This window comes from Neoarius graeffei, chromosome 2 (assembly GCF_027579695.1).
Source record: "Neoarius graeffei isolate fNeoGra1 chromosome 2, fNeoGra1.pri, whole genome shotgun sequence".
NCBI lineage: Eukaryota > Metazoa > Chordata > Actinopteri > Siluriformes > Ariidae > Neoarius > Neoarius graeffei.
Genome location: NC_083570.1, coordinates 103,557,360 through 103,569,622, shown reverse-complemented (window position 1 = coordinate 103,569,622; position 12,263 = coordinate 103,557,360). Strand labels below are relative to the sequence as shown.

At 41.1% G+C, this 12,263-nt stretch overlaps 1 gene segment (V, D, J or C); it reads left to right on the top strand.

The window, feature by feature from the left end:
- Positions 1-493: 493 nt before the first annotated feature.
- Positions 494-12,263, top strand: LOC132870556 (Ig kappa-b4 chain C region-like). The segment is given in 4 exon segments: positions 494-574; positions 691-780; positions 11,125-11,209; positions 11,944-12,263. Coding segments are annotated over 4 exon segments (576 nt in total).

Genomic DNA, 12,263 nt, shown 5'->3' with positions numbered 1-12,263 from the left:
GTCATGGTAGCTGTGGGTGAAGTTGCTGTAGCAGCAGCTCTCAGTCATGAAGTGTTAAAGTCACAGCGCTATAAACACTCCCAGAGCACTGAAGCATGTGCTGCCAATGCAAAGTGTCCTCTAAGTATGGAAACACCTTTACCACATTCCTCCAATCTTACTGTAATTCTCACATTATTACAGAGTTACTGTGTGAATTTTACTTGTGGGGTCAGATGGAGATTTTCTGTAAAATACTTTTATGTCAAAGATGCATAAATAAGTGAGTGAGAGAGAGAAGTTTAAACTTTCACTGGTCAGAAAGTCAAAATGAGAGATTTCCTGCAAATTACAGATGTATAATTGTTGTAGAGAAATGACAGACATTGAGTTTTTCACTTTAATTCCATCAGGATTCAGACTGACTACAGAGGAGATTTAGAGGTGAGCATCATTATAAAGTTATTTCCTTACTATCTTTATGTATCATGTATATTGTTTTCTGATTATAGAGATGAATCTCATCACTAATCCATCACTAGGTGTTATTTCTCCTCCAGTCTCCTGCAGTGTGTACAGTACACTGTGCTCCAGAGTCAGACAATTTTATTGAAACATCACTGAGTTTAAACACCAGAGTGACACAAATGTTCTCCAGCTGGTCCGGTGGTGAACTCCTCCGTGTCTCTGCTCCCTCCCTCCTCTCTGCAGCTCTTTGAGGTATCAGCCTTGCTGCTCTGCCTGCTCTCAGCCTATTCTCCACTGGGGGCGCTGCTGAGCTGCACCATGGATGATGCCAAGGTGAATGAGGGGTTCTGACCAGCCCAGAAGAACAAAAGAACCCTGCACCCCTCTGACCCTCTGCAAAAAATGCTGGGAAGAGTCCGAGGTGTTCGGCTGTACCGTCTCCCACCACGACACCACTCAGATCACCTCGTTCTGAAAGAGCCGCTGTAAAGTCCACTAGAATAGAAGTGTACACTTTAAAACATGCTTAGCAGACTGAGGTGGAGTCAGTGGTGTAGCTGTACTGAAATGAAGCTTAAATGTGGAAATCATGTCTCTTTTTTCAGTCGTGAAGTGTCTTTGACAGTGATTTGGATCAGCACCTTTAACAGCAGGTCGAGGGCAGCGCTGTGTGTTGTGCTTGAGTGAGTTCAACTGAAGAACCATGAACATCTGCTGAAAGTGTTGATCTATTCTGGGACTCAGAGCTGTTCATGCAAATGAACTGTTACTGCTTATTTCTCTGACTGGTTGGAATATGCCTAACTCATGAAAAATCTAACACGTACATTTAAAATACACCGAATGACAACGGAATAAAAGTATCCAAGTTTATTACTTAAGTCAAAGTACAGATCCCACTGGTCAAATGTTACTCCGATACAAGTGAAAGTTGTACAGTCAAATTTTTACTTAAGTTAAAGAACTGAACTCTTTGCTTTTAAAAATACTTAAATATGAAAATTAGATTTTCTGTCAGTGCATTGCTGTATTATTGCCACAACGCTTATAAAACCTGCTGCCTCTGAAACAACCGACTGGATTTTCTGCCTAGCTTGTAGAACCTGGAGAATAAAAACCTGGTAGAATCTTACAGAATGACACACAACTGTACTGAAAAATAACCATTGTCATTTTCATTCTAAAAAAAAATGTAACACTCCTCTCCACTCCCACAAAGCAGCAGGGTCATGTTCTACCCAGCTCTGGCAGTGTGTGCACACATCCCATTGTCTCTAGCCACTTTATCCTTCTACAGGGTCGCAGGCAAGCTGGAGCCTATCCCAGCTGACTACAGGCAAAAGGCAGGGTACACCCTGGACAAGTCGCCAGGTCATCACAGGGCTGACACATAGACACAGACAACCATTCACACTCACCAGTAAACCTAACCTGTATGTCTTTGGGGGAAACCGGAGCACCCGGAGGAAACCCACGCGGACACGGGGAGAACATGCAAACTCCACACAGAAAGGACCTCGCCAGCCACGGGGCTCGAACGCGGACCTTCTTGCTGTGAGGCAACAGCGCTAACCACTACACCACCGTGCCATCCTGTGTGCACACATGTATGTGGATATTAATCAGGAAGACAGTGGAATAGCTGTAAATGAAGCTTGCTCAGAAAATAAAAATGACAATCAACCTGATTAAAACTCAGGTCCAAACCTCGACCTTAATAACTGCCCAACGCTACTTTAAGCAAGACAAAAAAAAAATTGCAAGCCCATCATCTGAGATCAAAATAAAAAATAAATCCAACAATTTGTTGTGACTGACTAGTACAATGCTGTCCATCTCACGGGTCTCGGGTGTGCATGTGTGTGTGTGTGTCTGCGCATGCGAGTGCAAGCGTATGTATTCATGCACATTTGAATCTGTCTGTGTAATCATGGTGGTTTAATGTAAAGCTAGCTAGTCAGTGAATCTCCACCTGAGATGCTAGCAAAATCTTTTCAAACCTGAAATTATATTGGGTAGCTCACGTTACTAGCAAAGAAAGATTTCTATATTTTGTTTATTTGACAAGATTATGCTAAAACATATTTCTGGAAGCCCTTCAGATAAGTTAATGTTATTCATGTTAGCATAACTGTGTGTTTACATGCTAACTGACAGTGTCCAAGTTAACTAGCTATATATTAGCATTAGCCATGGACAAGCCTGTGGCAACTTGGCGAGCAAATCCATAGAAATTAATTTGAATAACCAGACTGCACAGCTATTGCAACATTATCGCTAGCTCTAATAAAAGCACATAAGATTTCATTGCAAGCTTTCTCTTGGAATAAAACATTTACATACCTCAATATGTGACCCCTCACCGGATCCAGGGACACATGTCGGCTGAAACGAATCCGAGATAATCGCAAAAGAAGCATTTTTTTTTTTTAAATTTGTGATTTTTGTTTTTTTTCCATCATGTGCAAGTTGAGATCTTGAAGAATGCAATCAGTATTTCAGATAATAGATTATTTTGTTGGAAAAGCATACATTTTTTGTTGCAAATTATCTCGTTTTTGTCAGGACTGTAGCCTGCTGGGGGGTGTGGGTAAATTACCATATGGGCCATTCACATGATGATTTAAGTCTTTTTTTTTTTCGCGAATCAGCTGTATGATCCGAGCTGAGCGCATGGCTACTTAACTGCTAGCCTGGCTAACGCGACTTCAAAGCTCTCCGAGCTCGCAACAGGCCCTCGTGTTGCATCACGCTTAGGATGGGCGGGCCCAGGCTACTTAACTGCATACAGGCGTGTGACTTCACTATGGAATGAGTTACTAAACAGAGCGCAGAGGACCTGACACACCGCGAAGCAAACAGTCGCACGGTATTTACATCGGAGATAACCATTTCTAGCAAAAAAAAAAATGCAACCTCCTTTTCCAGATTGAATGGAATACTTGAATGATTGGATGATACACGGACCATTCTAGGACTACATTCCATCGGAGGCATTGGTGTGTGCAAGGCGCCGTTTCTCTTTCTGATGGGGTGAGTTTATTAATCTAAGGCTGTGTGGTTATTTTTGCATGTAACGGAGAGTGTTGTGGTTTGGTTAAGCCTAGGTCACAACCGGACGTACGATTTTTTGGCCGTGTGATTTTTGGCGTTTCCCAAATCGCTGCGTTTTTTTTTTTTTTGTTCATGGAGAAAGACGCGCGTTGGCCGTAAGTTTGTCTTGCAACCTGAAAAAAAAATGTAAGCACCCTTAGAGTTTGTTTGACATGACAAAGAACCTCTGCGGGGTGGCACGGTGGTGTAGTGGTTAGCGCTGTCGCCTCACAGCAAGAAGGTCCTGGGTTCGAGCCCCGGGGCCGGCGAGGGCCTTTCTGTGTGGAGTTTGCATGTTCTCCCCGTGTCCGCGTGGGTTTCCTCCGGGTGCTCCGGTTTCCCCCACAGTCCAAAGACATGCAGGTTAGGTTAACTGGTGACTCTAAATTGACCGTAGGTGTGAATGTGAGTGTGAATGGTTGTCTGTGTCTATGGGTCAGCCCTGTGATGACCTGGCGACTTGTCCAGGGTGTACCCCGCCTTTCGCCCGTAGTCAGCTGGGATAGGCTCCAGCTTGCCTGTGACCCTGTAGAAGGATAAAGCGGCTAGAGATAATGAGATGAGAACCTCTGCGGCTCGAAAATCATCACATGCGCGCTCTCGTGCGTTTCATGCGCGCTCTCCGTGTGTTTCTTGCGTTTTTTGCATGTAGACCGGCTGTAGGAGCACATACGGACGGTTGTCACCGAGGCTTTACATGAAACTAGTGTTGTGTTAGTTGTGTCATCATCGGGGCGCCGCCAGAAATTTTGGGCCCCATGAAAGATTAGAATTTTGGGCCCCCCAACTTTGCCCACCCTCGTCACAATTGCACTATTGTCATTATTTGACTTTTGATAGCCCATGGACCTTGAGTTTGTGACTTTGTTATTACATTTTATGTATTAACCTACCAGGGACTAGATGAAAACTGGTCAGTGACTAATTCTGGTGCATTTACAATCACAAATGAAAATTCAAGATTTTGCCACATGCCTTCTTGTGCTAGGACAATTGGTAGTGAAATGTGTGATGTGACTGCTAATAAATCATAGAAAAAGTTTTCTACCCAGCATCAAAATACCTATGGAAATCCCATGGATTGTTATGTGTTAGGTAGGAAGCTATGTGTACTGTTCTGCAAAAAGGGAATATGTTCAAAGCAAAGTGTGTCTAGACAGAAATTTGAGCGTAAGCAGAGTTAGACTATTGGTTGCCCCTCCATGGACCAGGAGTGTGTCCGTTATTAGCAACACTTTAATCTAGCAAACTGTATATGGCGCTCGCTCATTAAAAACTTCAATCCTAAAGCATTTATGGGTTGTATTGCTGCTTACCTCCTTCTCCAAAGGGGGGTTCAGTGGTTTGGTAGGGCGGAGGTCCCCCTGAGGCTGAATCTGTGCATATTTAGGGCACCCAATTAGTTATGAAACTGGTTATTAGCACTAGTTATTAGCACCAGCATAACGTAATATTTCATCTTGTTTATCACACAAGTCAGTTCAGTTATTAAAATGGAAAAAATGTCACTGTACAAACTGTAAAAGTGTTCTCTTGATAGGCTAATCCAACCACGGTCATACTGTTCATTTACCATTCGCTAATATTTTGAACACACGTGAGCGATAGCTACCTTTCTTTGGGAAAAACTGAGTGACCAGTTGCCTGCCTCTCCGGTCCCACTCAGCTTTCAGCTGCCTTTCTTTACGTTTTTGACAGCCACTCTTCATATTTAGCGATCATAGACTGTACGCACTCCACTGCTGGCTGTCTGGCTGCTGCACCGCGACACAGCAGCAAGTAGCGTTGCACTGATCAGCACACAGATTTAACGCATCACGCTTCTACCAGAACTGGACCGTACCATTTCGCAAAAGGGGGAGGGTTAAATGACAATATGTTGAAGAACTCAAGAAATAGACAACCTTGTTCAATTAGCTCATTTTACCAGATGGAATATTGCATTGTTGTTATTTCAAAAGTCTTATTAAAATCATTAAAAGCATATTATCAGCCCCTTAAAGGGCCCCATGGCAGTGCTGGGCCCCTAGAATTGTTCTAACCTTCCCCCCCCGGCAGCGCCCATGGTCATCATCGTGCTATCTTTCTTTCTTACGGTGTGAGTAATTTTTCAACCACAAAACGTTAAAGTATACTTTAGGACTTATTTTTATACTTCATAATTGTGTTGGGCATACTTTGCATGGAAGGAAAATTGACGTGGTAATCTTTGTTTACATGAAAGTAGTATCATGCTAGCTAGTAGGGGGTAGAGCGTTCCTTAATGTCATGCAAATGAGCACCATTATGTGCCTGCCCTACACCCAGAGTAGCTGAGATGGAAAACTTTGAGGGCAATTTTCTCCCTTTTCTGTTTTAAGAAGTATACACTTTCAAACGGCCACACATTCTTCAAATATTGTCAGATCTCCACATGGAAGGCATCATTGGAAAGCTTAGAAACTGTACTTTCTGAATCTGTCAATAACTCAAAATGCCCCCGGGCAGACATGTGTCCCTGGATTCTGTGATCTGCCACATATGCTTCCGCAGGTCAGACGGCGAGTTTTTGTCGGCTGTGATGTGGTACATTTTAGGCAATCAAAGCAAACTTTTAAAATGAAATGAATCTTTAATCCTTTCAGAAAACTGAAACATGGGTTCTAGGTATAGCCATGGCTGTGTGCATTCTCCAGAAGAACTGCCTCCTTCCATTCTGCCATCAACTGATTGTGTTAAATAATGTTGCTGAGAAATCACTGAACTTGATTTTATACAGTCTATGGACGTGGCGTGACCCTCGTGATTACTGATAGGCTGTCTCAGTGTCACCTGTGGAAAAAAACAAAAACAATCACATTTTATAAAAGAAAAGAAAAAACATCCACTTTCAAAGCTGCTTCATCATAACAAGTAACGAGGGCCTTGATAGAAATGTAGTGGAGTGAAAAGTACGACATTTGTTTTTCAAATGTAGTGAAGTTAAAGTCATAAGTTGCCAAAACCCTTACGAAAATCTACCATGGTTTACTATGGTTTTACCATGGTTTTTATGTAGTGACCATGGTTATACTATGGTTTTTATGTAGTAACCATGATTCTACCATGGTATCTCATGGTTATTCTAAGTACTATGAACCAACCATAGTATTACTATGGTTCATCCATGGTAGTAACCATGGTTCTACTATGGTATTTCATGGTGATTCTAAGTACTATGAACCAACCATAGCATTACTGTGGTTTATCCATAGTACTGCAGTAGCTGTGGTAGCATCATAGTTGTATGTGTAATAGGTCACAGTAACTATGAAATTAGTTTAAAAAGGGATAGTATGGTTTTTAAAAGGATGCACTAACTGTAGTATTACCATGCTTTCGTCCAACAGTCAATGCTGTAGAGAAGGATCTCAATTAACAGCCCAGATACATTAACATTTACTTAGAACCTAACAATTTAAGTGAACATTGAGGTAAAATGCATATAGTACATCCACAACAACAAAAACAATAATAATACACTCTAAAAATACTGGGTCAAAAATAACTCAACTTTAACCCAACCACTGGGCTAATATTGCACGAACTCAACACTAGGTTATCTTAGCCCAAACAATTGGGTTGAAACGATTGGGTGCAAAGATTATACCATAGTGAAACCATGGTTAAATCATGGTTAAACGATAGTCATGAACCATGGTTTTCATGGTTACCCAAAAAACCATGGTTAGTTTTCATAGTAAAACCATGGTTAATTTTTGTAAGGGAAAAAAATTAATACTCAAGTAACGTACAGATACTTTAAGTACAGTACTCAAGGAAATGTACTTTGTTACTGTCCACCTCTGCTGAAGAATAATCTGATCTCTGAGAAAACATAAAAATAGTCAGAAACCATGACAGGAGTGAAGACACTGAAAGACACAAAATGTTGACAGATTGACGGGGGGAATCACATATCGAGGCAGTAATAGAGTCTGATTCAAGACCAAAAATCTCATCCAACTGCACAGAGAGAGAGACAGAGAGAGATATTGAGTGTGTGTGTGTGTGTGTAAGATCAGGCTCCTATCCTGAAGGTCCTGATCATGCAAACTTCCTGGAACATAAGATGTGCTTTAGACACTTTAATGTATATCTCCTTGGACAAAAGCAATAAAACAGCAATTAGAATTCAGGGATAAAACAAACAAACAAAACCTAATTGACTGGATGGGAAATATGTACTGCGCTACGTCTTACTGAACTGAATGTGGCCGTCGTTAATCAACGTTACAATGTTTCCATGTATAAATGTGCACAAGTGTGTAAAACGAAAAGGTGAATAATTTTAAATAAATTCAGGATATGTATTTTTTAAACTATACTGTATTTTCAGGGATCACTGTTCTTGTATCTAGGTCGCAAATATGATTTGAAACTGTTTTGTTTCTCTGTAGTGTTGCAGTAGCGGTTCAGTGGTTAAGGCTCTGAGTAACAGAGCAGAAGGTCAGGGGATCGAGCCTCAGCACTGCCAAGTGACCCTTGATTAAGGCCCTTAACCCTCTCTGCTTTAGGGGCGCTGTATCATGGCTGACCCCAGCTTCCTAATAAGCTGGGACACATGAAGTAAAGAATTATCACTCTGCTGTAATATATATGTGACAAATAAAGGCTTCTTTTCTTCAGTGTGGTCTGAACAATGTCCCAAAAATTAGTGGTTATGGTTGGATAAGGAACAGGTTAGTGTTCATACATTTTCTTCCAACTTCACTCATCTGAAACTGAATGATATCCAGCTACTTTTCAGGAATAAAACTCAGAATATCAGTGTAATCCAGTGTGAAAGGAAACATAATATATTCGCTTTTGTTCACTCTGATATTCTGAGTTTGTGTGATAATGGGAAATGTTCATATATTTATTATTTATTTGTGCTTGTTTAGGACAGGGCAATACCTGTTTACACATTTATTTATTGTGATTTTATACATATTTTCTTCCAGGTCAAGGTCATGATCAGGATTGGAAGAAGCTGGTCATGTGGAGGAGAGAGTGAGGGAGAACAGCATGAAGAGAGAAAACAACAACAACGTCTTTTCCATTGTGCTGAACATTATATCCTGTATAGATAGTGGTTGTTAGTCCAATAAATTGAGTTTGACAAAAGTTCACAAACATGGAGGTAATTTGCAGTTTCCATCCAAAACATCCATTGTTGAATGAGTCAGGAGGCTGTATACCTGTCAGATCGGTAGCCATTAGCTTTTCCTACATGGACTAACTGAGATATTAAGAGAAGTGAGCTCTCTGCCACGGTCTGAGCTGTTCTTCAGTTCTGAGTCCAAATACAAGTGGATTAAACTTGTGTAGAATACAGTAGACTAATATCATGATAATAAAGTACTGAACAAGCTCTTGAATGACCTCATTGGGCAGAACTGCCCAGATTCTCCTGATCGAAATGAGAAACCTGCATGACCAGATTAGCTGAGGAATATGAGAAACGAAGGGTCGTTGGTTGTCCAAAAATACCTCAAGGTTTTCTGCACAGCTCAGTCTTGCTGAGATTTAGTTTCAGGTGATGAACTGCCATCTATGACAAGATGTCTGCCAGGCATGTTGAGATCTGTGCAGAAACAAAATGCTGCAAGCCATGAAGGAAAAGGAGAAAGTGTGGAGGATTCAGGAAGAGAGGGAGAGGTATAAATAGAAACTGGGAGGTAGGGCAGGGAGAACAAACATGCAGGATACAAAGTAATGATCTGAAAAGGAGAGTGGGGTAACAATGATAACGGGAGCTCAGGAAGAATGGCTGAAGACCAGGTCCAGAACATTCAAACTATTGTTTGTCGGAAGGCAGTTGGAGAAGGTCATGCTGGAGGAGGTCAGGAAAGAGAGTAGAGAAAGAAAATGGAGATATACACTAAGGCACTGGGCATAATAATAACAGTAACTGACATCAGGTCAGAAAGAGAAACTGTACTGAGGCAGGATTAGTGATAGAAGCTGAAAAAAGAGAGAAAATTGTCCACCAATTATTTGAATTATGACAAATAACAATCGAGAAAAAAACATAATCACTGATCTTTCAGTAGTGGTTGTGATGGACTGTGTGCAGTGTGGTGTGATGATTATTGAGAGATTTCTAATGTGAGTTGTGAGTTAGTGTGGTGTGGTTCCTCTCCTCCACAGAGGGTCATTGTGCCGTATCACATCCTCCAACTCAGCACCTGCAGTCTCTCCCAGCTGCAGCAGTGCAGTCTCTCTACAATCTGACTGAGGGAGGTTTTTGTACGACTCTATAACACTGTGTGAACCAGTAACCAGAGATATCATGCCAGCTCTGACAGTAATAATCTCCTGCATCTTCAGTCTGGACTCCACTGATGGTCAGAGTGAAATCAGATCCAGATCCACTGCCACTGAAACGAGCTGGAAAACCTGACTGTCGCTGATTTGCAAATTTAATCAGGAGTTTAGGAGCTTCTCCAGGTTTCTGCTGATACCAGTATAAGTAGTGGCCATTTGAATCCTTGTACACTGCCTGACTGGTTCTACAGTTGATGGTGACTGTTTCTCCTGGAAGAGCAGATTTCACTGCAGGAGTCTGAGTTACTGTGACTTGACCTCTGCATTCTGAAAAAAAAGTATGATACAGAAACTGTTGAAAGAATAATCATGAGACAAACCTGAAAAATGTATTGTCTTGAAGAGTTTGTTTAAAATATAAAAGGCAAAGCCATGTCTGACCTTGAGTCCAGAGGATCAGTGTCCAGATGAAGACGGGGATCAAAGTCATGGTAGCTGTGGGTGAAGTTGCTGTAGCAGCAGCTCTCAGTCATGAAGTGTTAAAGTCACAGCGCTATAAACACTCCCAGAGCACTGAAGCATGTGCTGCCAATGCAAAGTGTCCTCTAAGTATGGAAACACCTTTACCACATTCCCCCAATCTTACTGTAATTCTCACACTACTACAGAGTTATTGTGTGAATTTTACTTGTGGGGTCAGATGGAGATTTTCTGTAAAACACTTTGAGGTCTAAGATGCATAAATAAGTGAATTAGAGAGAGAAGCTTCTACTTTCACTGGATGGTGTTTGTACTGAATGTTAATGAGTTTCTCACTGTAGTGGATTTATGGTGGAAGAAGCAGCATCAATGTTGGCAGTGAGTAAATACACACTCATATTTTGACTGTAAATTAATCTTTAGTTTATTGTCGGACTTAAATATCATATCATAACTTTCTATCAGTCTACAGAAGCAGTGGAGGAATTATTCTCACTTTAGCTCCACACATTCAGTCATATATTGTAAATTTCTCATGAGTACATCAGCATTTTTACTCCATGAGGCATTCTGGGTAAATCCTGTGCAATTGCAGTTCTACATTTTGTGAAATTTCAACTTTTATTTTGTGTAATTTATTTGTGTTTCTCACTCACTAATTGCATCCTCAGTTTAGATTGACAATCTTGGTGTTTAAAAAGAAAAAAAAACTGTAAAATGTAGTAAAACAGTCAGAGAGTTAGTGTATTAATCAGCTGATGTGAGCAGAAGTTGGTGTTTTGTAGCTGTTTTGTAATAAGAGGTTTAAATGGATGGAGAGAGCAGTGAGTTTAGAGCAGCAGGGTTTTTGTACGGCCGCTAAACCTGTTTGTATCACTGTGGTGGACTTTTGGTGGAGGAACCAAACTGTCTGTGGGCCGTAAGTAACCTGTTTACTAATTACTGAAATGGAGTGTGTTCAGATTAATGACTGAAATGGAGTGTGTTCAGATTCATGTTGTAATGTGTAAAGAATATATTTTGGATTTATTTTTCCTCCAAATCCAGAACAGATGTGATTTTTGTATCACGTCCTTCTGTTTCTCAAATTTCCCTTATTTTAGAAGTTTGAAAAATGTCTTTGATTATATTGGCAGTTGTTTATTATAATTTAAAGCTTAAATGTATTTGATTCTACTGCTGGTAGTTAATTATAATTTAAATCTAAAAGCAAAGTCGATATCATTGTGCAAATTACAGATGACATTTTGTTGAATTATTTTAACGACATTTAATATCTTAGAGACTGTGAGTCCAAATACAGATTTAAATGTAGAAACCAAAACTGAATTTGCTTAAGTGGTAAATATTCTGTATTTTAAATGTGGCTTATTCATGTTATAAAATGAGCTTCATATTTTTAATGACTGAATACTTGGTCTAATTCAATTTTCCTGTCCAGGGATAACTGTAATATAAATGATTATAGATCTAAGATGTAAAAGTGTTTGAATTGAGTGAAACGTTTGTGATGCTCCACTGAACTCAGTTCTGCTCTGTAAGATATAAAGGGAAGTGAAACACACAGTGAGCTGAAACGAAGCCTGAGTGACTGACAGCTGTCCATTCCTGTCTCAACTCTGTGTGTGTGTGTGTGTGTGTGTGTGTGTGTAGGTGTCACTCAGCCCAGTGTGACGGTGTTGCCTCCCTCCAGTGTGGAGCTGCAGCAGGAGAAGGTCACACTCATGTGTGTGGCCGACAAGGGCTTCCCCTCGGACTGGACACTGAGCTGGAAGGTTGATGGGAGCAGCTGGAGCTCGGGGGAGAGCCGCAGCACCGCCGTTCTGCACGCGGACGGCCTCTACAGCTGGAGCAGCACGCTGAGCCTCCACCCGGAGCAGTGGAGGAACAAGGTGGTGACCTGTGAGGCCTCCAAAGACAACCAACCTACTGTGGTGGGCAGAGTGAACACAGAGCAGTGCTCAGAGCTGTGA